Source organism: Mustela lutreola, chromosome 11 (assembly GCF_030435805.1).
Source record: "Mustela lutreola isolate mMusLut2 chromosome 11, mMusLut2.pri, whole genome shotgun sequence".
Lineage (NCBI taxonomy): Eukaryota > Metazoa > Chordata > Mammalia > Carnivora > Mustelidae > Mustela > Mustela lutreola.
Genome location: NC_081300.1, coordinates 101,912,690 through 101,935,540, shown reverse-complemented (window position 1 = coordinate 101,935,540; position 22,851 = coordinate 101,912,690). Strand labels below are relative to the sequence as shown.

At 58.9% G+C, this 22,851-nt stretch overlaps 1 protein-coding gene across 13 annotated transcripts in view; it reads right to left on the bottom strand.

The window, feature by feature from the left end:
• The window catches only part of EP400 (E1A binding protein p400), a 97,868-nt gene that overhangs the window by 10,833 nt on the left and 64,184 nt on the right, over positions 1-22,851 (bottom strand). For 7 of the 13 annotated variants that reach the window (XM_059140588.1, XM_059140592.1, XM_059140598.1 and 4 more), the window contains 18 exons: positions 22,375-22,486; positions 22,045-22,188; positions 18,536-18,676; positions 18,260-18,343; positions 17,797-17,931; positions 17,531-17,575; positions 17,298-17,451; positions 16,849-17,090; positions 16,547-16,720; positions 14,175-14,311; positions 13,995-14,051; positions 11,317-11,395; positions 10,978-11,229; positions 10,018-10,066; positions 9,828-9,937; positions 3,144-3,351; positions 2,864-3,039; positions 884-1,102 (listed from right to left, as the gene is read on the bottom strand). In XM_059140588.1, coding sequence (XP_058996571.1) covers positions 884-1,102; positions 2,864-3,039; positions 3,144-3,351; positions 9,828-9,937; positions 10,018-10,066; positions 10,978-11,229; positions 11,317-11,395; positions 13,995-14,051; positions 14,175-14,311; positions 16,547-16,720; positions 16,849-17,090; positions 17,298-17,451; positions 17,531-17,575; positions 17,797-17,931; positions 18,260-18,343; positions 18,536-18,676; positions 22,045-22,188; positions 22,375-22,486 — 2,518 coding nt within the window. The remainder of the gene's footprint in view (positions 1-883; positions 1,103-2,863; positions 3,040-3,143; positions 3,352-9,827; positions 9,938-10,017; positions 10,067-10,977; positions 11,230-11,316; positions 11,396-13,994; positions 14,052-14,174; positions 14,312-16,546; positions 16,721-16,848; positions 17,091-17,297; positions 17,452-17,530; positions 17,576-17,796; positions 17,932-18,259; positions 18,344-18,535; positions 18,677-22,044; positions 22,189-22,374; positions 22,487-22,851) is intronic. The other 6 variants (XM_059140590.1, XM_059140600.1, XM_059140597.1 and 3 more) reach the window with 4 other exon arrangements.

Below are 22,851 nucleotides of genomic sequence, written 5' to 3'. Positions count from 1 at the left end.
ATGCACGCTGCGCAGCTCAGGGACGGGAGGCCCTCCCAGAGTGGAAGCCAACCTGTGTGGCCAGTCCTGCATGAGCAGCGTGGGCTCCCCCCGTTCTGGCTGGCCCCTGGGCTCGCTGCTCTTCTCTGGATTGGCATGTCTTGTGAACACGGTGAGGCCACACTGCCTTTCCCAGTTTTAGTCCATGTCTACCCTGCCTCTTAGAGACGTGAGGTCAGGGCGAGGCGCCCAGGTGAGCTGCAGGTGACGAGCTCTCGGACTCAGACCTAAGTTACTAACTGCGGCCGAGGGCCTCAGTTTCTGCCACCTGCACACCAGAGTTCACGTTCAAACATCCGCCCCGGCACGGACCACAGGACAGATATAGAGCCGAGGGCAGCGGCTCGCCTCATGGGACGCTGTCTGTCCCACAGGACATTTGATGGACGCTTGTTGAATTTAACTGGTCTTCCCTGCCACTGTTTTCACCGCAACATTCTGCTCCTCTTCAGAAACCTCCTGCGTGTCTCTGTGCAAAAAGAGCACAGGGACACCAGAGCCTGTGTTCTGGCCTCGTCCACCCCCCGCATGGGTCTCCTTCCCCGTGACCTCTGCTCCAACCACGTGGGCCTCCTCCCCAGCAGAAACCTCACCCTCCCTGCGTCGCCCAGCCCACCGTGAGCTCAGCGAAGCTCCAGGCCTGGGAAGCAGGACGACGTGAGTGCCTCCACTTGTATTTTATCCTGTCCGAGGACAGCTTAAGCTCCTGGGGGAAGGCACAGGTCTCCTAGTTGACTTGTAGGTCCGCCAGACACCTGACATGGTCCTCAACAAGCAGTAACAATTCAATTAAAAGTTAAAAGACATAGCTTTGGAAAAAAAAAACGTATCAACTGGAACTTACGAGCCGGGCCACCTGGAGGTTGGCCACGGTGGTGCCCGTGAGCAGGGCTCCGGGCCGCGGGGCCGTGACCGTGGCCAGCTGGGGGCTCTGCTGCGGCGTGGGTGGCGGGGCCTGCACTTGCACTTGTGTAGCGGGCTGTGGGGGCCCTGGCGGGGCCTGCGGTGGGGGGGCCTGCTGGGGCAGCTGCAGTTTCTGCTTCTGCATTTTGATCAGATGTTCCTAAAACCCAGATAAAGTAGCTTTTCATCAATATTAACTGCATTCCATTTTTTATAAATCTCGGTTTAAGTTACTGTTGTTCTATCCATCAAACACCAAGGTAGACAGTGGCTAACACACAATAAGCAAACCACCCTCCAGGGGCGTTCTGACAGCTTTTCCGTGTCCCTTTATTAAAAACTCACATACTGCTTATAATAACCAGAAACGGTGATTGACACATGAATAAATTCACAGCAAAATTCCTGTTTCTTCTCACTCACAAATATGTCAACTTAAACCTGTAGCACTATAAAATTTTTAGAAAGTCTTAAAACCATGCTCCTTCTTGAATTTTGTAAACTTACTATGTGCATCACCTCTCAACTTTTTATTCCAACTGTTTCCAAATGACTAAATTGGAAAAGACCTCAAGTCTTTAGAAGAAGTGACAGCATTGGGGCGCCTGGGTGACTCAGTGGGTTAAAGCCTCTGCCTTCGGCTCAGGTCATGATCTCAGGGTCCTGGGATTGAGCCCCGCATCGGGCTCTCTGCTCAGCAGGCAGCCTGCTTCCCCCTCTCTCTCTCTGCCTGCCTCTCTGCCTGCTTGTGATCTCTGTCTGTCAAATAAATAAATAAAATCTTTAAAAAAAAAAAAAAAGAAGAAGAAGTGACAGCATCAACATGTCAAAACAGCCCAAAAATACACTAAGGAATCAATTTTCTTCTCAGAAAACTTCTACTGTGTAGTTCGTAACTATCTGAAAATGACAGTGACTCTGGAATTGACTCAGAACAGGAAAGAGTGGAGAATCCAGACGCAGGCCAACCAACAGGTAAGCGGGGCTCTGGCCACCGAAGGAGGGAAGGCGGGGGCACGGCCGGCCATCATGTCCTGGGGAGAGGCACGAAGGGGAGAAGGCCAGGCCAGGGGGGCGCGCGGACAGCAACTTTCTAAGCGCTGTCCCCAGACTTCCACAGTGACAGGCATATTCTAGAACTGGCCTGTCCAACAGGCTAGCCACAGCCATGCACACCCGCTGCGCCCTTGAACGCGGCTGGTGTGACTGAGGGGCTGAAGAGTTTTCGTAGCTGCATCTCCTCTCTCTGGCGTGCGTCCTGGGCTGCAGCAGGGACCCCGCGGCTTGGGCCGGTGCGTGCTCCATGGCCCTCCAGCATGCCCGCCTGTCCCCTCCGTAACCGAGAAGGGGCACGTCCAAGGTCAGGTACTTACTGTGGCCGGCCCAGCAGCTAGCTGCAGTTCTAAAAAACTGTCTTGTTTCTATTACATATGCTTCTCCACTCACTTTCCGTGCCAAGCAAGAACACGTCTCCGTTTTGGCAGGAAGACAATACTTCCTTTCAAACTGAACGCATTTACACACACAGCTGCACAGCGGTGCACAGGACAGCCAACCCAATGCTCAGCACTGCAAAGGAACCAAGCATGAGGAGACCAAGCACCCGGCAGCTCGTCCTGGAGCCCGGACGAGCACTTCCCACCGGGCACTTCTTCTCTGGTCGGGCACGGACCCGAGCGGCTTTCTACCTCTCCAGAGCCCGAGCGGCTGCACAGAGCCCCAGACAGCAAGCAGGAAGACAGGGCTCCCAAGTGCTGTCAACAGGCTGGCCACACGGCCACGGACGTGGCACCATGCAGAAAGCTGTCTTTAGGAGCAGCACAAGCGCACTCCCATAAGGACAGCAGCAGACCTGTGCTTCCAGCTGAGGGACACACGGGGCCCCCCACAGCGGGTGTGCGGTGTCCTAGGAGATACTCACCGGAGTCAACTTGCCGACAGCCTTGATCTGTGCTGGCGACGGGGCCTGGCCCTGGATCTGCGGGACCTGCACCTGAGAGGGTGGGGGCGGGGGCGGCGGCTGCTGCTGCTGCTGCTGCCGGAGCAGCTGGAAGTGTGCGGGGGTGATGGCCTTCCCGGGCAGCTGCACCCCTGTGGCTGGGAGAGGGGACGCCGTCACGCTGCGCACACGTACTGCCTGCCTCTCCTCCCACGACAGAGGCACGCACATGTGCTCGCCACAAAACCCCACCTGCCCTTACCTTGGGACACCTGAGTCACCAAAGACCGGGTCGGAGTCTGCACTGGGGTCAGGCTGGTAGTGACCACGGCTGAGGCTGTCACAGAGGTAACTGCGCGAACACCCTGGGTTGGTGCCAGAGACACAAGGTCGGACGTGGCCGTGGCCGGGGAGCCGACGGCGCGAGGCTGGGTGTGGACCACCTGGGCTGGAGCAGAGCCTCCGGAGGTCTGTAAGACGCAACGGGGGAGTCGTCAGGTACCTCCGCGCTATACAAAGCTTCCCCGTGCACTGGAGAAGACAAGAAGACATCCGTCTCTGCACCTGAGGGAAGGAAGCACTTGCCAGAGCTCGGTGGTTCGGCAATCGGAGAGCCAGAAGGAATATGCTTCACCGGGGCCTTGAGTTTCAAAGTGGGCAAGTTCACCACAGAAAAAAGCCGTTTCAGGCGGCAAGACTCCCACTCCTGTTCTGATGCTACCCCGTCCCTCTATCCGCACCGGATAGACGGTCTGGTCCTCCAGAACACTGTGAGGTTCGGACTACCCTCCGGACACCTGTGCTTGCTCCCCAACACACGGCGTAGGGTCCTACTCGCCACCGCCACCCACTCCTGCCTGCGCAGCTCTCGTGGAGGCACAGAGCCACCTCGCTGCCCCCCACACGGACCCGCACAGCTACAGCCGCCCAGTCCTACCACCCACTGGGGACAGACCCCACCAGCTCCAGCTCTGAGACAGCCGGCGCATGTGCCACCTGCCTCCGCTGGCCCCTCCGTGTGGGCGACCGGGACGTTCCTCCAGACTGTGCGGTTCGCCCCCAGCCCTTCTGTGCGGCCCCACTCCTCCCGCATGAGCGACTTCAGCGTCGGACGCGGCGCTTTCTGTTCAAGCCGTCCAGCTTCGCGTGTCCTCAACTGTGTCTCCTGCCTTTGCTCACAGCATTTATTCTCACTCTCCCCTCCCCAAGTCTGGAAGTTACACTCCTTTTATGCTCTTGGTGGCTCCTCTAAAACTGTACTATGAGGGGCGCCTGGGGGCTCAGTTGTTAAGCATCTGCCTTCAGCTCAGGTCATGACCCCACGGTCTGCAGATCGAGCCCCACATCGGGCTTCCTTCTCAGCGGGAGCCTGCTTCTCCCTCTGCCCCACCCCCCACCCCGCCCGGCTTGTGTTTGCTCTCTCTCTCTCAAATAAATAAGTAAATAAATGAAATTTTAAACAATTATACCCTGGGAACTTGCCAACGTCTCATCAACAGTCTCACACTTTTCCTGAACGGGAGTCCAGAGCATCTCAGCACCTCGGCCCTTGGCCGCTTACACGCCCGACCCCACGCAGCGCAGCCCTGCTGTCAGCCCCGTAGGGGGGTCACGGCTGCTGGGGGGTCAGTCTGCGCCTCGCCTGTCTGCTGTCACCACCTCTGTGCTCACTTCTCAGCCCTTCTGCCTCAAGTGTGTCCTTTCGTACGGACCACCTGCTGCTAGCCCACCCAGTGTCTGCTCCCAAGTGTCACTGAACCCGTGTCCTTCAAGCTATTTCCAAAACCGGCTGAGCAGGGTAGGCAGCGATTTGCTGCTCTCGGAGCACAGATGTCGCTCTGGAGGCCCCTGGCTTCACCACCCCCGACGACTGCACCGTGCCGCTGGCTGAACTGAACCGCTCTGCTGTTGGCACCGTCCCAGACCGGGCTCCGGGGCGACAGCTGCACACACGGCTCAGTGCCGCTACTCCTTCCGGCCTGGAAACTCCCCACCTTCCAGCACTGCTCTTGCTTGCCCTCCTCCCCATCTAGAACTCCGGGTAACCACAGTCCATGCTCCCGGCCGGCCTCCCGTGACCTCACAGCACGCCTGCATGCCGACCCTGCCGTCATCCTGCACTGCCTTCGGGAAAACGCCTCCTGACTTCTCGGCCGGTTCCCTGAGTCTCTCCTCAGCAGAGTGTGAACAGCCCATCACCAGGGACCTCTTCCAACTCTGATGACCATAGTTTTCATTTCCAGAAGTTCTCTACGGTCACCCTTGAAGAGTGTGGAGGTTACGGGCATGAAAGCCCCCACACAATTGGAAATCCGCGTACAAGTTTTCTGACCGGAGCCTTACTGCTAACAGCTGACTGCTGGCCGGAGGCCCTCCTGACAGCACAGCCGGTGAACACCTACTCTGCAGGTTCCGTGCTTTGTACACTGCATCCTTACGTTAAGTTCCGCTAGACAAAAAAAAAAAAAAAAAAAAAAAAAAGATTAAGAAAACCGCAGGAGGGCACCTGGTTGTCTCAGGCATTAAGCATCTGCCTCCAGCTCAGACCATGATCTCAGGGTCCTGGAATCGAGTCATGCATCCGGCTCCCTGCTCGGTGGGGAGTCTGCTTCTCCCTCTCCCACTCCCCCTGCTTGTGTTCCCTCTCTTGCTGTGTCTCTATCTCTGGCAAATAAATAAATACAATCTTAAAAAAAAAAAAGAAACAAACAAAATAAGGATAGCACCCGGCACTCAGAGGGGTGTGTAGCTCCTGGTCTTGGGGCCGCAAGTTCAAGCCCCATGTTGGGCTCCACACTGGGCATGGAGCCTTCTGAAAAATAAACAGAAACAGAAGCACAGGTGCTTTATGATCCACACCCTCGAACTGCACTATCCCATGTGGGGGCGGCTGCCCACTGTCTGTTTCCACGGGTGCCACCCATCCATCCTGTGTTGGGTTATCTTGCACCGTGCACCACTCGCTATGCTGCCAAGTTTACTCGTGGAGGGTCTAAGGAGCCCAGGTCCCAGGCGAGCTCTCCCAGGGCACCTGCACCGGCTCTTGGCCGCCCCCCTGGTAACCCTGCCCAACTGAGGCCACATCCGCTCGAGCTGCAAGCTGACAGGCCAAAGTGCGGCTACAGATTTGCAGGTGGAGGGATCCCCGTCCGGTCCCTCCACTCAGTGACAGCATAGAGGGCAGGCGGGTCTTCCTTCTGCTTCAACCCTTCCCCAAGGGCTCAGCCACGGGAATCCCATTTGAGGGGTCAGCACCTCTGTCTCCTCCGGGGCGAGCAGGAGAGCCCGGGGCTTGTGCTGGAGCCTCTCGCCAGATCAGGTAAAATGTCCACGGCAGACCCTGCCTCAGGGCACTGTTTTTCTCTCTGGGTTTCTTCCCCTGAGATTTTGCCCTAATCATCATGTATTCTTTGGTCAGCTCTCTTAAAACTTTAAAAAAGGTTCAAAATTTTTTTATCCAATAATTTTTGTTTCACTGAGAGAACAGTGTAACTCCCCTCCCCTGTCATCAGAAACAGAAATCTGTTCCTGGACGTCCAAAACAGTTTCCGCTCTGCCCCTTTCTGCTCAAATCTGCTCTGTTACACACAGCATTGTACCTGTGCTCAGGCACTAGCAAGGGCTCAAAATCCCTACTCTTGCTGGCTACCCAAACTCTGCGAGCAGCCAACCTGGGATCTCCCGGTGCCGAGCGCACACAGCTGTGCGGAGCCTCCTGGCGGGTACAGGAATCACCACCACTCTGTTCATGCCTGTGGCCCCCTAGACAGACCTACTCGCTGTGCCTTGTACACCCCACACACCCTCCCAGCGCCGAAGAGCTGGGGGGACGGGGGATGACGTCGTCCTGTCCGTCGGAAGCCCAGGAAGCCCGCCCTGTCATCGGCAGCTCTTTCCCGGTCCAGGCGCGGAACTGGAAAGCAGACCGCCTGTCTAATAGTTACCCTTCCCACATCTCCAGCAAGAGTATCCGGTCTGCGAGAGTTCCTCAGAAAACACAACATGGCTGAGTTACTTATCTTCCAAAATATTATACATAGAAATCAGTCTTTTGCTAAACGAAATGTCAAGTGCAATGATCTGGCGTTGCACTCTCACATGAGGAACGGTGTCGCTCAGAGAGAATGCTTGTGACGTCACAGGCCCACCTTACAGCTCGGTATATGTTAACACGGCCGAATCAAAAGTGACCTACTGCCAAGTATGAAGAAAAATAAATTATTCTAAATCACACAACTAGAAAACCTTTTCATATATGCTGTGCCACCTAGAGAATATGCAAATTTTTAAAGCAGGATTTACTAAAGTACAATTTACATACTGTACAACCCCCCACTTCAGGTACATGGACCTAGGAACGTTCCCGAACGCAGACCGCCAGGGAGACACCACAGTCCAGACACAGAACAGACTCCATTGCCTTCTCCCCAGTAAACAGAATCACGCAGCATGCGAGGCCTTCTGAAACTCTCACCACAGCAAACTGTGTTTAAGAGTCGCACACCCTGGGGCACCTGGATGGCTCAGTGGGTTGGGCCTCTGCCTTTAGCTCTGGTCATGATCTCAGGGTCATGGCATCAAGCCCCACATCAGGGCTTGGCGCGGAGCCTGCTTCCCCTGCCCACCACCTGCCTCTCTACTTGCTTGTGACCTCACGCTCTCTCTGCCAAATAAATAAATAAATCTCTTTTTTAAAAAAAGGAGAGTCGGGGCGCCTGGGTGGCTCAGTGGGTTAAGCCGCTGCCTTCGGCTCAGGTCATGATCTCAGGGTCCTGGGATCGAGTCCCGCATCGGGCTCTCCACTCAGCAGGGAGCCTGCTTCCTCCTCTCTCTCTCTCTGCCTGCCTCTCTGCCTACTTGTAATCTCTGTCTGTCAAATAAATAAATGAAATCTTAAAAAAAAAAAAAAAAAAAAAAAAAAAAAAAAAAAAAAAAAGAAAAAAGGAGAGTCACACACCCTGTTGTCCGGCCGGGCAGCTCGATCCCATGTTGCTGGGCAGTCCTGGATGGTTCCCCATCTCCGTGGAAGGCCCTCAGCATTGTCTCCTTTCTCAGTAATTACAGATAAAGCCACCAGCCACACTCATGTCCTAAGATGTGCACATCTATGATTTTACTTCCCTTGGGGGAAAACCCAGGGGTGGAAGTGCTAAGTTGTCCAGTAAATGTACATTTGTCAGAAGTGGCCAACTTCACACGTGACTCAAAGATTCCATGAGCCATCAGCAGCACGGACGGGCTCCAGCTGGGCAGCCTTGGCACGTCCGCCGCCGCCAGATTTCGGTTTCTAAAGCTGCTCCCAGAGACACGTGGTGGCATCTCATTGTGGTTTTTCCTTTCCTTTCTTTTTTTTTTTAAAGTGGGGGCAGGGGAAGGGGGAGAGAATCCTAAGCAGGCACCACACCCAGCATGGAGCCCCTTTCCACAACCCTGAGATCACAACCTGAGCCAAAGCCGAGTCGGATGCTCGAAGGACTGAGCATGGCGGTTTGCACGGGACCCCCTGAGGACTAATGATGCTGAACGCCTTTCCACATCTGGCTGCTATCCCTGTTGCTTCCTTGGTGAAACAACTGCTCAGATCTTGTCCAGGTTTCACAGTGTTTTCTTATCACCGGACAGTCCCCACTGACGCGGCAGACCGGGACTTCATCGTGTGTATCCTACAAGTACTTTCCGTGTTTTCCATTTCTATTTCTCGAACAGTAGATGTTACTGATTTTGATAAAAACCAACTTACTAATTTTTCTTTAATGATTCATGATCCTAGGACATCTTTGCCTAAACCAAGGAAGCACAGATGTTCTGTGACTTTCGCCTAAGAGCCTTACAGTTCCGGGTCTCACACTCGGGTCGACAATGCACCCGGAGGGACTCTTCATACCCAGTGCAGTTAGAGACCACGGCCCAAGCCTGTGTGCGGCACCACGGTCCTTCCAGCACTGCGTGGGAAGCACACCTTTCTCCTCCTGGGGCTCCTTCGGCACGCTTACTGAGGGTCCGCCCGCCGCAGACCCGGCCGTCCCTCCTGGACCGCGCATCCCACTCCCCCGAGCCGTGCCCATCCTCCTGCCAGCGCCACCCTGCCTCCACTACCACAGGAAGACCTTTGAAGAAAAGACACTTCTCTGAGCCAAACAGGGACAGGAGGGCGCTGCTTGTGCAGGGCACACGCTGCCTTCCAATATGTAACTAAACTGGGAAAACACCTCCTTACCCTCGGCTGTTTACTTTGATCATTTATGGCAAACACGAAAGTCGCAGAAGCGGCTGGACATGTGACGTGTCTTTTGGTAAGTGCAAGGTCCCCTCTGATTCTGTGCTCAGAGGGTCTGACGGCTCTGCCCGGGCCCGGTGCCTCCCTGCCTCCCGCACACAGGTCTGCATGTGCTCCACCCGACCCCCATGAGCTCTGGCACCACAAGCGACAGCACCCCCACCCTTGTGAGACGCCATGCCACCCCCCCATACGGTTCCCCCAAGAGCGCCCATCCCTACCTCCCCGTGTCCCCCACGAGCCATCTGTACTGTGGCACAGGCAGAGCCCACCAGCGCCGGCAGCGCCACACCCTCACACCCTGCCTTCCTCCTCCGGGAATCACCGTCGGTAGCGCCCCCCACGCGCACTCCGTCAGCAAGCACACCATGAGAGCCATCTGCCAAACTCCCAAACGCTCACAGTATCTTGGGAAATTCAAGCTGTGTCAGGACTCTCGGCACTGCTGGGATATTTCTTTACAAAGCAAACAACTTTCTGGGCACCAGGCAGGCTCAGTCGGGAGAGCGCACGACTCCTGGTCATGAGTCCAAGCCCCGTGGTAGGTGTCAAGATTGCTTTAAAAAAATTAAAGACAAAAAAAAAAATCCCAACACCCGGACAAACAACCCTCATGGGGTCCTAGGTCACAGATGCTACGAAAAGTGCCCGGGAGCAGGGACAACTCACGGTCAAGGCTCCTGGTGCCACAGGTGAAGCAAGGCGCTTGTTAATGGACTGGAAGGTGGCGGCAGGGACCCCCGCGATGGTGTTCACGATGACGTTTCCGCTCACCGTGCCTGTGGGGAGAGACCTGTGAGGCAGGAGCACCGTGAGGGGGAAGCCCTGACTTCTGACGGGGGCATCTCGGCTTTCTTACCCGTTGGCATACTCGTCCCCGTGACCGACGTTTTCATGGCTCCCGCCTGCTGAACACAGAAAACCACTTGAATTGGAGCGCAGGCTCTCCCCTTCACGAGACCTCCAAATGTTTCCACTTCCTAAGAACCATATCCACACTCCCGCCTGGTGACGCAGCCACACAGGCCAACGCCCCGCTCCCTGCCCCCGTGCCCTGCACGGGCTCTCCTGCATGCACCCCTACCACCTTGCTGTGGCCCACTCTGCCCACCAACTCCTGTCACTCGGGCCACAGCCCGGCAGAGTCCCTCCATGGCCACTGTGCCCTGGGGCCATGGAAGCAGGGGCTGAGTGCGTGGCTTTCTGACCCCAGAGCTGGGCCAGAATGCCCCATGGCAAGCCCGCCACAGCAGACAGAACCACAAATGAGCCCGGACTGTGCCCACGCCCGGCTGGCAGAGCAAGGCCGCAGGCTTCCCTACGCAAGCCCAGGTGTTCTCCCCATACGGGACTCCAGCGTCCGAGATACATGGACACAGGCACACGCAGCAAAGCGGCAGATCAGGGCCCACTGGCAGCAGCACAGTCTACCTTTCTATGCCTTCTCTGTGCATTCATTTTACCCCTTCCTCTAACAGACAGCAAGGATTCAAGTACTCGCGTGTGCAAGAGCACGCGTGCGCCAGCTCTGAAGAAAAGCTCGCGCGTGGCACAAGCAGCATTAGCCCTGCCGGGTGATATCACACTGACACCTCCCAAACCCCACTGAACTCCAGACTTCCCAGTGCCCCCACCTCCCCGGCCGGCCAGAGCTGGGAGCGAGCCAAGTGGGAGTGAGGGCGCCCCTCTGCATGATCCCTCCCGCCAGGGACGGTGGGGCCTGCTGCTGCCTCTGAGGAGAGCAAGCGCTAGCGTCTACACAGACCACCCCGCCTTGCGTCCTCAGGGGCACCCGCGCCAGAGAGCAGCGCCTTCTCACCAGCACGGCAGCGCTGCCCACGGTGGTGATCGCCGGGGGCACCTTCGGCGGGGGCTGTGCGGGCGGTGCCTGGGGCTGCGCCGGGGCCTGCTGCTGGACGGCCGGCGGGCCCGCAGGCTGCTGGCTGCCGGCCGCCTGGGGCTGGGGCAGAGGCGGGGGTGGCTGCTGTGGCGGCGGGGGCTGCGGCTGCGGCGGAGGCGGCGGGGGCTGCGCCACAGGCGGCTGCTGCGCCTTCTGCTGATCAGCCAGAGCCTATGGGAACGGAGAGGAGATGACCCGTGGTCAGGAGCCCAGCACGCCCACCAGCCCAGCCCCGCACTGGCGGCACGGCCCCCACACCTTCTTCTCTTTGGCAATTCGCTCCGCTCGGAGAGACGCGACCTGAATGGGAGGCAGCGGCTTGTCGTAGTTGATCCCGCTGAAAGACAGCAGCAGAGACAGAAAATAAGCGGCCACGCTAGGAGAGGGAGGAGCACTCCAGCAACCCAGAGCAGAGCTCTCGGCGCCCAAGCTGCCAGGTGCCAGGAAACAAGTCCCATCAACCCCTCCTCAAAGAAGAAAACTGCCCATGTCGTCCAAGACCCCGTCTCCCGTTTCCCTTCAACACAAAACCTTCCAGAGGGCAGGCCTTGGCCTGGTCCCCCACAGCAACACACAGTCCAGTGCCCAGGATACCAGATGCCCTGAAAGGTGGCGGGTGCGCCTCACGGCCAACAGCCTTTCCCTTCCACGCAGCCCACCAAACTGGCCACCGGCCCCAAGCTGGGCCTCCCTTCCCCGGCAGAGCATCAGTCCCTTCCAAGAAGCTGCCCGCAGCCCTGCGTCCCCCGGTCCTATTCTGGCCTGCCGATGCCCCAGGTCTGTAAGACTGATGCCAGGGCCCAGGCTACCTCCCGTGGCACAAGGCTTCCCGGGCGCAAAGGCTGACCAGCAAAGCCCAGAGGGAGGGAGCGCCCCTCACAGCCCGGCGCCACGAAGTCCCCGCAGGACCCCCCACACTTCCACGGAACCCTCACTCCCGGGGCCTCCTCCCCCAACCCCACCCAACTGTGAGCAACCCACCTCTGGCTCCTCCCACCAGACAGCCTGGCTGTGCTTGGAACCCCCACCCTCCCCATTTTCGGGCCTCCCCTGCCCTGCAGGGCCCGGGCCGTACCACAGCGGTCTGGTGCTGCCGCGCATCACCTCCCACCCCCATGGCTCACCCCAGCTGACCCATTCTCCGACCTCAACCACGTCCGTCTGCCCTGATCCCCCCACCACGCCCCCCTCTCACATCGACAGCCACGCCTTCTTCCACCAACACTCCCTCCATCACACTTGGTAAACATATACCCATGCCGGGCTCCCCTGGTCTGTCCGTTCCGGGTGGGGCCAGGTGCCTCCACTGATGAGACAGAAACCACCCCATGCACAGCAAGGCCCCCCAGCTACGCCACCCGGCGTCACTGACTCCTCCTTGGTGCACAGCCTGGCCCCCGACCCCTCACGGACCCTTGCCCTTGGCTGCCACCTCCAGATCCCAGAGGACACCCAGAGCACAGAAGGCGGAGTCCGACCCCAGCTAGCGGCTTGCATGCTCAGGTCTCGTCCTCACCCTCTCCACCTTCTAGTCATGTCCTCCGGCCCGCGTGGGATCCATCCCTCTGACATGAGCCAAACACAGAAACAAACCTGGGCCCCCAGGATGCCACAGGCCTGTGCTCACCTCTCAGCCTCCAACCACCTCACCCCGGCTGGGCTTCACACTGAACCTATTCCCACTGGTGCCCCCAGTCCGCCTGCCTCCCTGCTTGCCTGCCCCCCGACCTCAGAGGTACAACCAGGGGCCCCCTGTGCTTGTCCTGTGGACCTGCTGGCCCCACACACCGCAAACCCATCATGGTCTACCTAACACCCCCTCACGCCAGCAGAATACTCCCTTGTCTCGCCCCCAGACCCCGCTTGCCCCTGGCTCTGCCAGGCTGCTCCATCTACCTGCAGGACGACGGGTCCTTGAGCTCTGTAAGATCACTCCGAGTTGCATCTTGCACTTAAGGAAATAAGAACGTGGCCTTTTCCTTGCTACTCAACTGCTGGGCCCAGCAGACACTAGGCACGCAGCCCACCCACAGATACCAGTTGGGTGAAACCATCGGTAACGTCACAAACCCATGCTAACGCCTGCTCTGGCTCCAGAACCTTACATCCACAGGCGTGGAGACACCATGTAACTCAGGTAAAGAACGCGAAGATGATTCGTGCTCTGAGAGAAAACAGAAGGCCAAGCTGCAACTGTCGACAAGGTGGGTAAGGGGTGTGTGAGGGGATCCTGGGCCTGAGCCCCGCATATGTCCGGGAAGGCCGCCCCAGACGTGAGCAGTAGGGCACGGTCATGAGGCAGGCCTGCAGAGTGGGATGGGTAGCACAGGCCTTGGGCTGCCTCAGAGCTGCCAGGAAGGGCCGTCGGGGGTCTCAGCAGAGATGTGCGCTGCTGGGGACCTCACTGAGAGTACGTAGAAAGAAAGCAGGGCCTCCAGTGTCCTGCAGACCCTCCCTCGGGCACCCACGAAGGCTCGAACCAGACGAGCACGTGGGCTTCATGTAGACAGGCGGTTCCCACCACCTCAACGTAAAGCAAATAGCCGAAAGCAAGGGGAATGGGCAGCAAACACCTGCACACCCTGCGCTCGGCGCCCACGGCAGCCCGCACACCCAGCATCTCCCTGCCCATCCTGCTGTCGGTCCTCTTCTCGCTCGCTCAGTTTCCAAGCAAGCACACCCTCCCCTATGCGGGCTATACTTTCAAGGTAGAACCAGTAACACACACGCCAGGTGAGAGGCAGGCACGGCCGAGAAAGGAGAAAGCCTCTCCCATCTGTGTCCCCTGCAGCCTGCAGGCAAGGACACACCCTCGTCACGGCAGCACCACGGGGCACTCACCAGCCCCCCACCGGCCTGCCTGGACACACAGATTGCACGATTTGCTGACCACACTAAAATGAGATAATTTCCAAGAGTAGAAAATACAGAAATACCTTTCTGCCAACACGGAGGCGTGCTTGGGGTTTTTCTGAAAGGGATTCATGCCAAGCCTGCAGTGCGGGAAAGGAGACAGTGGTTACCAAACAAGAAAGAGTGCCCAGCACACTCTGCAGGCCAGCGTCCCAGCCCCGGCTCGACCCGGGGGCGGGGCGGGAAGGGCGCAGGGAGCATACAGAGGCTTGATGGGGGGGCTTCTCTTGCCGGCCGTCATCTTCATCAGGTCGAAGTGGCTCGTGTACAGCTGCGTGTGCGTGGCATTCTCGTCCTGGGCGTACATCTGGCCTGTGCGCAGGGGCCGGTTGTTCTTACTCTGAGACGAAACCCACAGCAGCACGTCAGTCAGCCAGTGGCTCATCTGGAGGCCCGACCTCAAACCTCCCGATCGAACACGGTTCCTTCTTCCCGAGGCTCAACATCACCGCCCACCGCCTGCAAACACTGTTCCTCTCCGCACTTCATCTCGCGTGAACCCGCAATCACCCAGCACAGGACTCCCTGCCTTTGCAGGGAAACGTGACCGCTGGGCAAAGTGCCCAAGGTTACACGACAACTGCGGCAGAGCCAGCGCACCTCCGTCGGTGACAGACCCTGGGAAGCAAGCAGCAGCTGCCCAGGCACAGGCCTCCACCCACATGCACAGCGCAGGGGAGAGGTATGGAGGGCGTGGAAGCGCTCTCAGGGGCTTCACCGTACTACCAGCCGACGGCCTGCCGTTAAGCCAAGTACCTGCTCATTTCCAAGACACCTCAGCGTCCCGCACAACTTTGGAGCGACCCTCATGCCGGAGAGAAAACCAGTCTCCTGACACCATGTGTGTAAAGCCAGCGTGCTTGTTGGCAACCAGGTCTCACAGCTGAGACACAGGGCACCCTGGGACACCCCCCCCCTTCAACCATGTCCCAGGCTCTCACTGCCCCATAACCAGGACTCAAACACAGCATGCCAGAGGGCAACTGCTACACGGTAAGAACCGCACACTGGAGGGCCGCGCACACCGCCTTCCCATGTCATCTGTGCTAAGCAAAGACTTTATTTCAAGGAGACCCACATCAGACGAAACTCAGAAGAACAAGACCAGCACGGGAGGCTCCTGAACAGGGGACCGCATCTGTGAGCACTTCCATGTCCCAGCAAAGTGAAGGAGAAAAGGCAGAACAAGAATAAAATCAGGGAAGTCATGTGAGCCCAGGTCGCCACCAGCGGGAGGGTGCTCCTGCCTGAGCCCACCCCACAGGCTGCCACCAGCGGGCGGCTGAGGACACCAACCTCCCGGCTGCTTCTGACCCTATCACCTGGCCTTCTGCACAGCTGCCGGCCCATTTACCCACGCTGTCCCCTCGGAGCTAAAAAACGCACTTCTGCCTTTGCTCTAGATTTGCTTCTCCCATGACCTAGAACGGCAGACAGAGCTTCAACTTTACACGTCTCCATGTTATGTCACAGCTGTCGCGAGGAGGGTTTCCAACACAGAAGAGACCAAACACGAGATTCCACGAAGTCTCGCTGGCGAAGGCGCCACAAGTGGTATTGTGAGGAACACTTGCTTTCTTGTTTTTAAGCGACAAGCAAATCAAGGCCTTAAGACAAAATGTTTCCAGGAACACGAAAACAGAGGACGGTTGAAGCCATGATTTGCACACCACATCTGGGCCCCACGTGTGCGCCTCTGGCGCATCTGCCCCGTGCCATCCGGTGGGCTCCAGGGGACCCCAGTCAACGCCGGCAGCCCACCAGGTGAGCAGCGAGAAGGGAGAATGGGGAAGACAGCAGACGGACGAACAGAAAGAGATGCTCTTGGCCCAAGAGCAATAAGAGGCACGCGTGGGAACCACACCACAGACACGCTTGTCCGAGGGGCTGGCTCTCGGGGGTCAGGCTGCTGCCACCACGGGAAAGACACCGAACCCAACCTCCATGCGCTCAGCCTGTGCGCACGCGCACCGTCAGCTGGGACCAGGGTCCAGAGCTGGTCCCACCACTGTGGCAGCCGACACAGCCGGTGGAAACCCGGAGCAACGGCACGGGAGGCACAACAGACTTCTCGCCAAATGAGCCGACGGAGCCGAGTCCCCTTCATTTACCTGACGCCTTTGCAAAAAATAAAAAGAAGTGGCGCCTGGGTGGCTCCGTGGGTTAAGTCTCTGCCTTCAGCTCGGGTCATGATCTCAGGGTCCTGGGATCGAGCCCTGCGTCGGGCTTCCTGCTCTGTGGAAAGCCTGCTTCTCTCCCTCTCCCACTCCCCCTGCTTGTGTTCCCTCTCACTCTGTCAAATAAACAGAATCTTTAAAAAAACTAAAAACAGAAGAAGAAAGAAATGAAGGTAGGAGCAAGCTCTCAGTGGCACAGGAGCCTCCAGACAGCATCTGGAATTTTCCAAGCACGTCGAGCAAGTTCTCAGGCCCAGGGCCAAGTCCCGCATTGCCTGCAGCCAGGACAGCTGTGCGCGGCCCATGCCAGGTGCGGCACAGGCCTCCTGCCTCACTGGCCTCCCCCGAGCCCGGGGCTGGAGTTCCACGGCCGCCGAGTGGGAGGGGTCCGCTCTCACCTTGCCCTCCTCCCTGGGGATGAGCACGTTCTCGTAGCGGCTCCGGCACTGCTTGGAAGAGCGGTAGATGCGGCTGCAGGAGTTGACGACGTCGCTGACGAGGTCCCAGTTGGGCGTGTGGGCCGGGGACACGATGGTCAGGTTCAGAGGCAGCTCCAGCAGCTGCTTCACGGCCTGCAGGACCGGGTTCCAGGTGGCATCCGTCAGCGAGCCGCACCCACGGGTGCACACGCTTGCCCCCAGGCTATGACCCTGGGACGCGGACGGGAGGGGACAGGACGTGGCCTGTGGGCCACGCTCACCTGCAGCAGCGCCCAATCTTCACTGATGAGCCACTCGGGGTTGTCTGGGCCCGACTCGGCTGTTGGTTTAGCAAAAGTCGGCAGCGGCTTGGCAAACTGTGTCTGCTGCTTCAACAGAATATTCTTTTTCTGCTCCTTCCCTTCCCGGCGCATTTTCAACATGCCGGGCGTGGCGCGGTCGAACAGCGAGCGAGGGGGGACGACCGGCTCCCCGTGGCGCTGCTTCTTCTTCCTGCCTGCAACTGGACAGAGAGCCCTTCTCAGCGCGGCCCTCGGCGAGCGGACTGCGCCTTCGCGGGCGAGCCAACGAGGACAAGGACAACCGAGGAGGCCCGGCGCGAAGGCGTCTCGGGGCAGACACCCCGACTCTCCTGCCCGGACGCCGCGCAGGCCGCAGGCGCACCGCTTCCCCCACCCCACCCCCTGCCAGCCCGGCCGCGAGGGCGCACCTGAGGGGTCCGTGCGATGCCGCCGGCGCTCCTTCCTCACGTACACGGGAGGCAGCTTGGACTCTGGGATGGGTGTGGTTTCGTACGTGAGACACAGGACCGGGTCCACGTAGATGTCGTTGTCGTCCTGGGGTGGCGTGGGCGGCGTCCAGAGCTGCGCGGAGAAGGGCGCGCCATGAGCAGTGCGCCCTGGGGCCGGCGGCCACCCCAGTACTCAGGGAGACCGTACTCACCGGCATGACCTCCACCTGCCCGTCGGCACCTTCGCACACGTACTCCTACGGGGGAGAGCAGCGCGTCAGCACGGCGCAGTATCAGATGCATGCCGTGAGCCACCGGCTCTCTACCTGCGTGCCCAGCAGGTCTCCAAGTACCTGCGACACCGTCTGACCACACTCGGGAAAAGCCCAAGCAGAAGCAGAGGTCTGCAGCCAAGCATGTAGCAGCAGACGCCGGCTGTCCCCGCTTCGGGCACCGCGCCGGCCCGAGCCACACGTACCGCATTGTAGGCGTCCTCCCTGGTGTAGGTGAGAAGCTGCTCCTGCTCCTGCTCCTGCAGCACTCGCGCCTCCCCCTCCCGCAGGGCCCTCGCGTTCTGGGCCTCCCACTCCCTCACGGCGGTCAGCACGGCGTCCTGGCGGAAGACCACAAAGAGGAGCCCTGAGATCCGCCCCGCAGGCCCCACCCCCGCCACACCGCCCCCTGCTCTTGCGGTCACCAGCCGAGCCCGGCATCTCCCCCCACCATGGGTCCACGTGCTCTGGACCTGTTCCCGCCCCAACAGGTAAGTCTCCATCAAGCTCGGAGCTGCTTCCAGGGAAAAGTGTTCCTTGGGGTTTTCCCAGACCTGATCTTTCATCTGTTTACACACCGCTCAGTCCGGTTTTTACTCCTTTCATCCCACGCAAGTCACGCTGACTTCAGGTCAGATCTGACTCTGAAGGCTGAGCCCGCCCCCTTACCTCGCCGTCTCCCTCTTTCTCGGGGCCAGCTGGCGTGTGGAACAACTCCAGGTAATTCAGCGCGTACTTCTCGATAGGCGTAAGCTGTTTCAGAAATCGTTTGAACAGGGTGAACAGCAAGTTAACCAAGGCTGAGGTCCTCAGACGACCCCCACTGACACTTGAATCAAGAAAGTGATCGTTCTTACTCTAAGCAACCAAAGGAAAAAAACGTCCAAGACACCGAAGCATATGGAGAAAAATTAGGCTGAAGTAGAAGGAAGTGTGTGCCCGAACCTGTTCCATGAAGTCCGCTAACTCCTCCAGCTGTGACGGCTCCTCCTTCCGCCTCGGGCTATCAGAGCTGGACGCCCCCGGCACGGCTTCCTCCTCGGGTTTCTGGGCGTCTTCCTCCAGGTACTCAATGCTCTTAAGGGCCTAAAGAAGTTACGGGCTTGTCTTACTTTCACGTATTTTTAAATTCCAGGGTTTGGAGAAGGAGCTGCCCTGCGTCACACCGACGAGACACACCTGCACCGCACGTGGAGCCTCCCCGAGGGAGGCAGAGAACGAACGTGAGGGGCTCACACTGGACGGCGAGGCCCAGGGAAGAGCCACGTGCTGCCACACTACCAAGCTGCCAACCCCGAGAACAGAGCGGGACGGGGCACCTCGTTCAACCTCACGCCCGACATGCGCCATGGCCACGGCTCTGACCCATGAGAACAATTCCGCATGGCGCACAAGACACATGAACAGGAGAAAAATGAGCCGATGCCACGGCTGCCAAAACCAAGCCCACACACATCAGGCGTGTAAGACAGGCAGTGGCCCCACAGAGCAACAGCAGCAAGAGGAAGGAGGTGCTTTCCCACGGCGAGCAGCTCAGGCCTAACGCGCGCCGGCAGCTGTGGACGCGCACACTCGCGCAGCAGGCGCAACCCAACAGTCTCTGGTTCCTGGGTGTTGATTAGGACCTGTATGACCTCTTTCCTTGGCAATTTGGAAAAATGTGCAGCTTACAACGTAATCTGACCTCACACTACATGCAGAACACACACTGAAGCGCCCAGGTAAAAGCGAGGGGGACGTCCTGACGACCTAGGGTCAGCAGAACGTCTCTCAAGCAGCACACGAGAGCAACAGCCACGATACGAAGGGCCACTACGTGGCTTCGGAACGCGTGGTCCCCGCTCACGACCGCATCCCCAAAGGCACCCCCAAAATGCAGGAAGGTATTGCACGTGTATCCGTACAGAACACAGACACCGGCCACTGAGAAAACGAAACCGCCCAGTCAGCCGAAACACGGGGGAGGGACGTGAGTGGACACTTCAGGGATTGCGCAGAGACGCCCAGATTCACAGGCCGATGACAGCAAAGGAAAACCCACCAGAGACACGGGCACATCTGCCACACGCTGCCGGGAAGGACACGCCAAGCCCTGCCTCCGATGCCGCTGCCGGAGCACAGACTGGCCTGGCCAGCCCCTGTGGGTCCCACGCACGCTCCCCGACAACCCAGGGGCCCCACCCCAAGGTGCATTCCCCAGAAGTCAGCGGAAACACATACACGCATCTGCCAAGAGACACGGAGAAGATATTCACAGATGCACGGCTCAAAACAGACGGTGGGCCGGCGAAGGACGTCACAGCGACCCACAGCACAGTCGCAGAGCCATGAGAACCACCACGACCTGAACCAGAAGCCGGACACACGGCAGCCGTGTGGCAGAGAGCTGCACTCGGGGATGGGGGGGGGGGCGGTGGTTTCTGGGGAGCCCTCCCTAGAACACCCTCTCAAGCTCCTCTCTGTGATGCAGTGCTCCCAGGGGGTTCTTGCGCTTCAACGACACCTTCCCCGGAGGCTGTTTCCCTGCACGAAGCCCCTGAAGAGCGTCGCCCCTGCTGGAGGAGTCCCGGACTAGTCAGGCGAGGACGTTGCCTGGCACCGCTGCTCTGTGTGCGGCTACTCCAACCGTGCCCTTGCCACTGGCCTCTGCGCCAGCCCCCAAGACCCAGACTCAGCACAGAGCCAGAGGGCCATTTGGAAGAACACAGCCAGGCCCCACCACCGTCACCTCTCATCCCCTGCTGACCCCCAGCTGCCCGGATGGTCCCTCTGCCCACACCGCCCCTCCCTGAACATCGCTCCTGGCCGCAGCAGGGGGAGTCCGTATTCTAGCCGTCTGCTGGCTTACAGTCTTTCCTTTTACTGGACCATACGCTGCACGGGGGGCGGCGGCACACCACGCCGTTCAGTCAGCGCTAGGTCCCTCCTGCCTAGAACATGCCCGATGCGCGGCCAGACATTCAACACACACGCTAGAACAGCACCTCTGCGTTGAACTAGCGCGCTGCTCCGCCCGGAGCACACGTCCCTGAGACAACTGCGCACGGCACGCCATGTTCCGCACACACCCTCCTGCCTCTCGTTTCTCTCCCAGGACACGTGTGACACTTTCAACAGAAAGGTCAGTATTTCTGGGAGTGAACTGACCTTTTCTTTCCTTTTTTTTGTCAGAGAGAGCGAGCACAAGCAGACAGAGAGGCAGGCAGAGGCAGAGGGAGAAGCAGGCTTCCTGCTGAGCAAGGAGCCCGATGTGGGACTCGATCCCAGGACGCTGGGATCATGACCTGAGCCGAAGGCAGCGGCTTAACCCACTGAGCCCCCCAGGCGCCCCTGACCTTTTCTTTTTAACCTCATGACGTAACACCTGTTTTTAAAAGAACAGGGGATGGGGTCATCATACACGGCAACTCCAGGAAGGAGGCAGGAGGATCCGCACCAAGTGGTCATCGCTGAGCCAGGGGGAGGATCTGGTGCGGGACACCTACTTTTCATGATAAATCCCTGAAGCTTTTCCACGTATGTATTACTTTTCAACCAAATGAGGACCTTTAAAATAGCCAAGGCTGTGGCAAGTCCTCCTCACCAAGGGCGTGGGGATGGGGGTAGAGGGGCACCACAGGGGAGCCAGGGCGGCGTCTACCATGGGCGAGAGAGTGGGAAGAGACCTAGGACATGGGGTGCCTCCAAGGCCAAGAGCCCAGAAACTGACACTCAGGAAGGAGGGGGAGGAGGGAGCAACCCCCCCAAGCAGGCCAAGGGGCAGGGGAGTCCGGGGGGAGCTGCAGCCAGGCTACTCCACGAGGCAGGGCAGGAGGGGATGTGGCCCCAAAAGCAGGTCTACGGTGTGTCTACACAGCCAGCACTGCCCAAAAACAAAGCACACAAGCCACATGTGTGATTTAACTTCAGCAGCTCACGCATTACATGTGTAAAAAGGCAGTATTCTACTTAACCCGATACACCCAAATATGACTTCAACAAGTGACCAACGTAAGAAGGTATAAGCGAGATCACTTATGTCCTCCTTCGTCCTGTCCTGACAATCGGCTGTGCACCTTGCACTCACATACAGGGCTCCTATCAGACAGGACTGAAGACAGCAGGCCACGGGCACGGGCAGAGCAGACAAAGCAGGTCAGACAGGACAGGTGAGGCACGCCGCACTGTCAGCTGCCCGCTACGGCTCAGGGGAGGCAGCGTGGTGGCTCGTGGCTCGGGGAGAGCTGATGAGGACGGGGACGGCTGCCGAGCCGGGCAGTGGGCGCCTGAGACCCCCAGACTTTACACTGCTTTTTACCTGATTTTCCAGATGAAAACACCCAGGAGAGAAAGGAAGCAGGCAGGAGAGGTGTACCAGGGCTGAGCGAGGGAGCAGAGCGGGCAGTGTGCTCGGGGCCCACGGCACGTGCAGCACATCCTTGGGGACCCCTCCAGGGCAGGCCATCCGCCCTCACCTCAATGAAAGGTCTTGCAATTTTGGGGGCGATGATTTCTGAGGCAGAAGGCTCCTGAGAGAGGACCACGAACTCCTCCGCCTTCACTGGGAAGCCGGCATCGTCAGTGGGAGAGCACACCTCAAACAGCTCCTGGATGGTCCGCTGCACACAAGACACACGTTAGCGTCCGGCCGGAAGCAGGTCGGCGCCTGACCTGAGTGTCAGACTGCGTCACCAGGGAAACCGCCCGGCGACTCCTCACCCATGCGTTGAGCTGCGCTGCCTGCCCCCGCCCCCCACCCCAAACACCAGGTAGCAACCCCGAGGACGGCGCGCCCATGATGGCACCTGTGTCAGGAAAGCCATGGAGTAGTCATTGCCCTGAGCGGCTACTTCCCGGATCAAGTCTTTGGTTCCGTTTTTCAAAAGCTTCTCTTCAATGGAATTACCACTCACGAGCCTACAAAACACAGACCCGTGTACGATGACAGCTGGGCGTCCGGAAGCACGCCGCCACGAGCAGTCGGGGTGCGAGGGTGGGGAGGCTGGTGGCACAGCACCCGGGCACTCGGGCAGGAGCTGCATAGCTCTGCGGGTGCTCAAGGCATCCCCTATGTGGCGGTCAGGGCCACCTCTCCCACCCCACCTCTAGCCACCCCTACCTCCCCTGCCACACCTAGAAATGCCCTCCTAGGTCCCCCGTGAAGACCTCCAGTGTGGACAGCCTGGCAAGCCCGCTTACACGACACAGCCTGCATTTTCAAGGGGTCACGTTTACACGCAACGGTGGGCAGCATCTGGTTCACCGCACACATATCTGCGTTT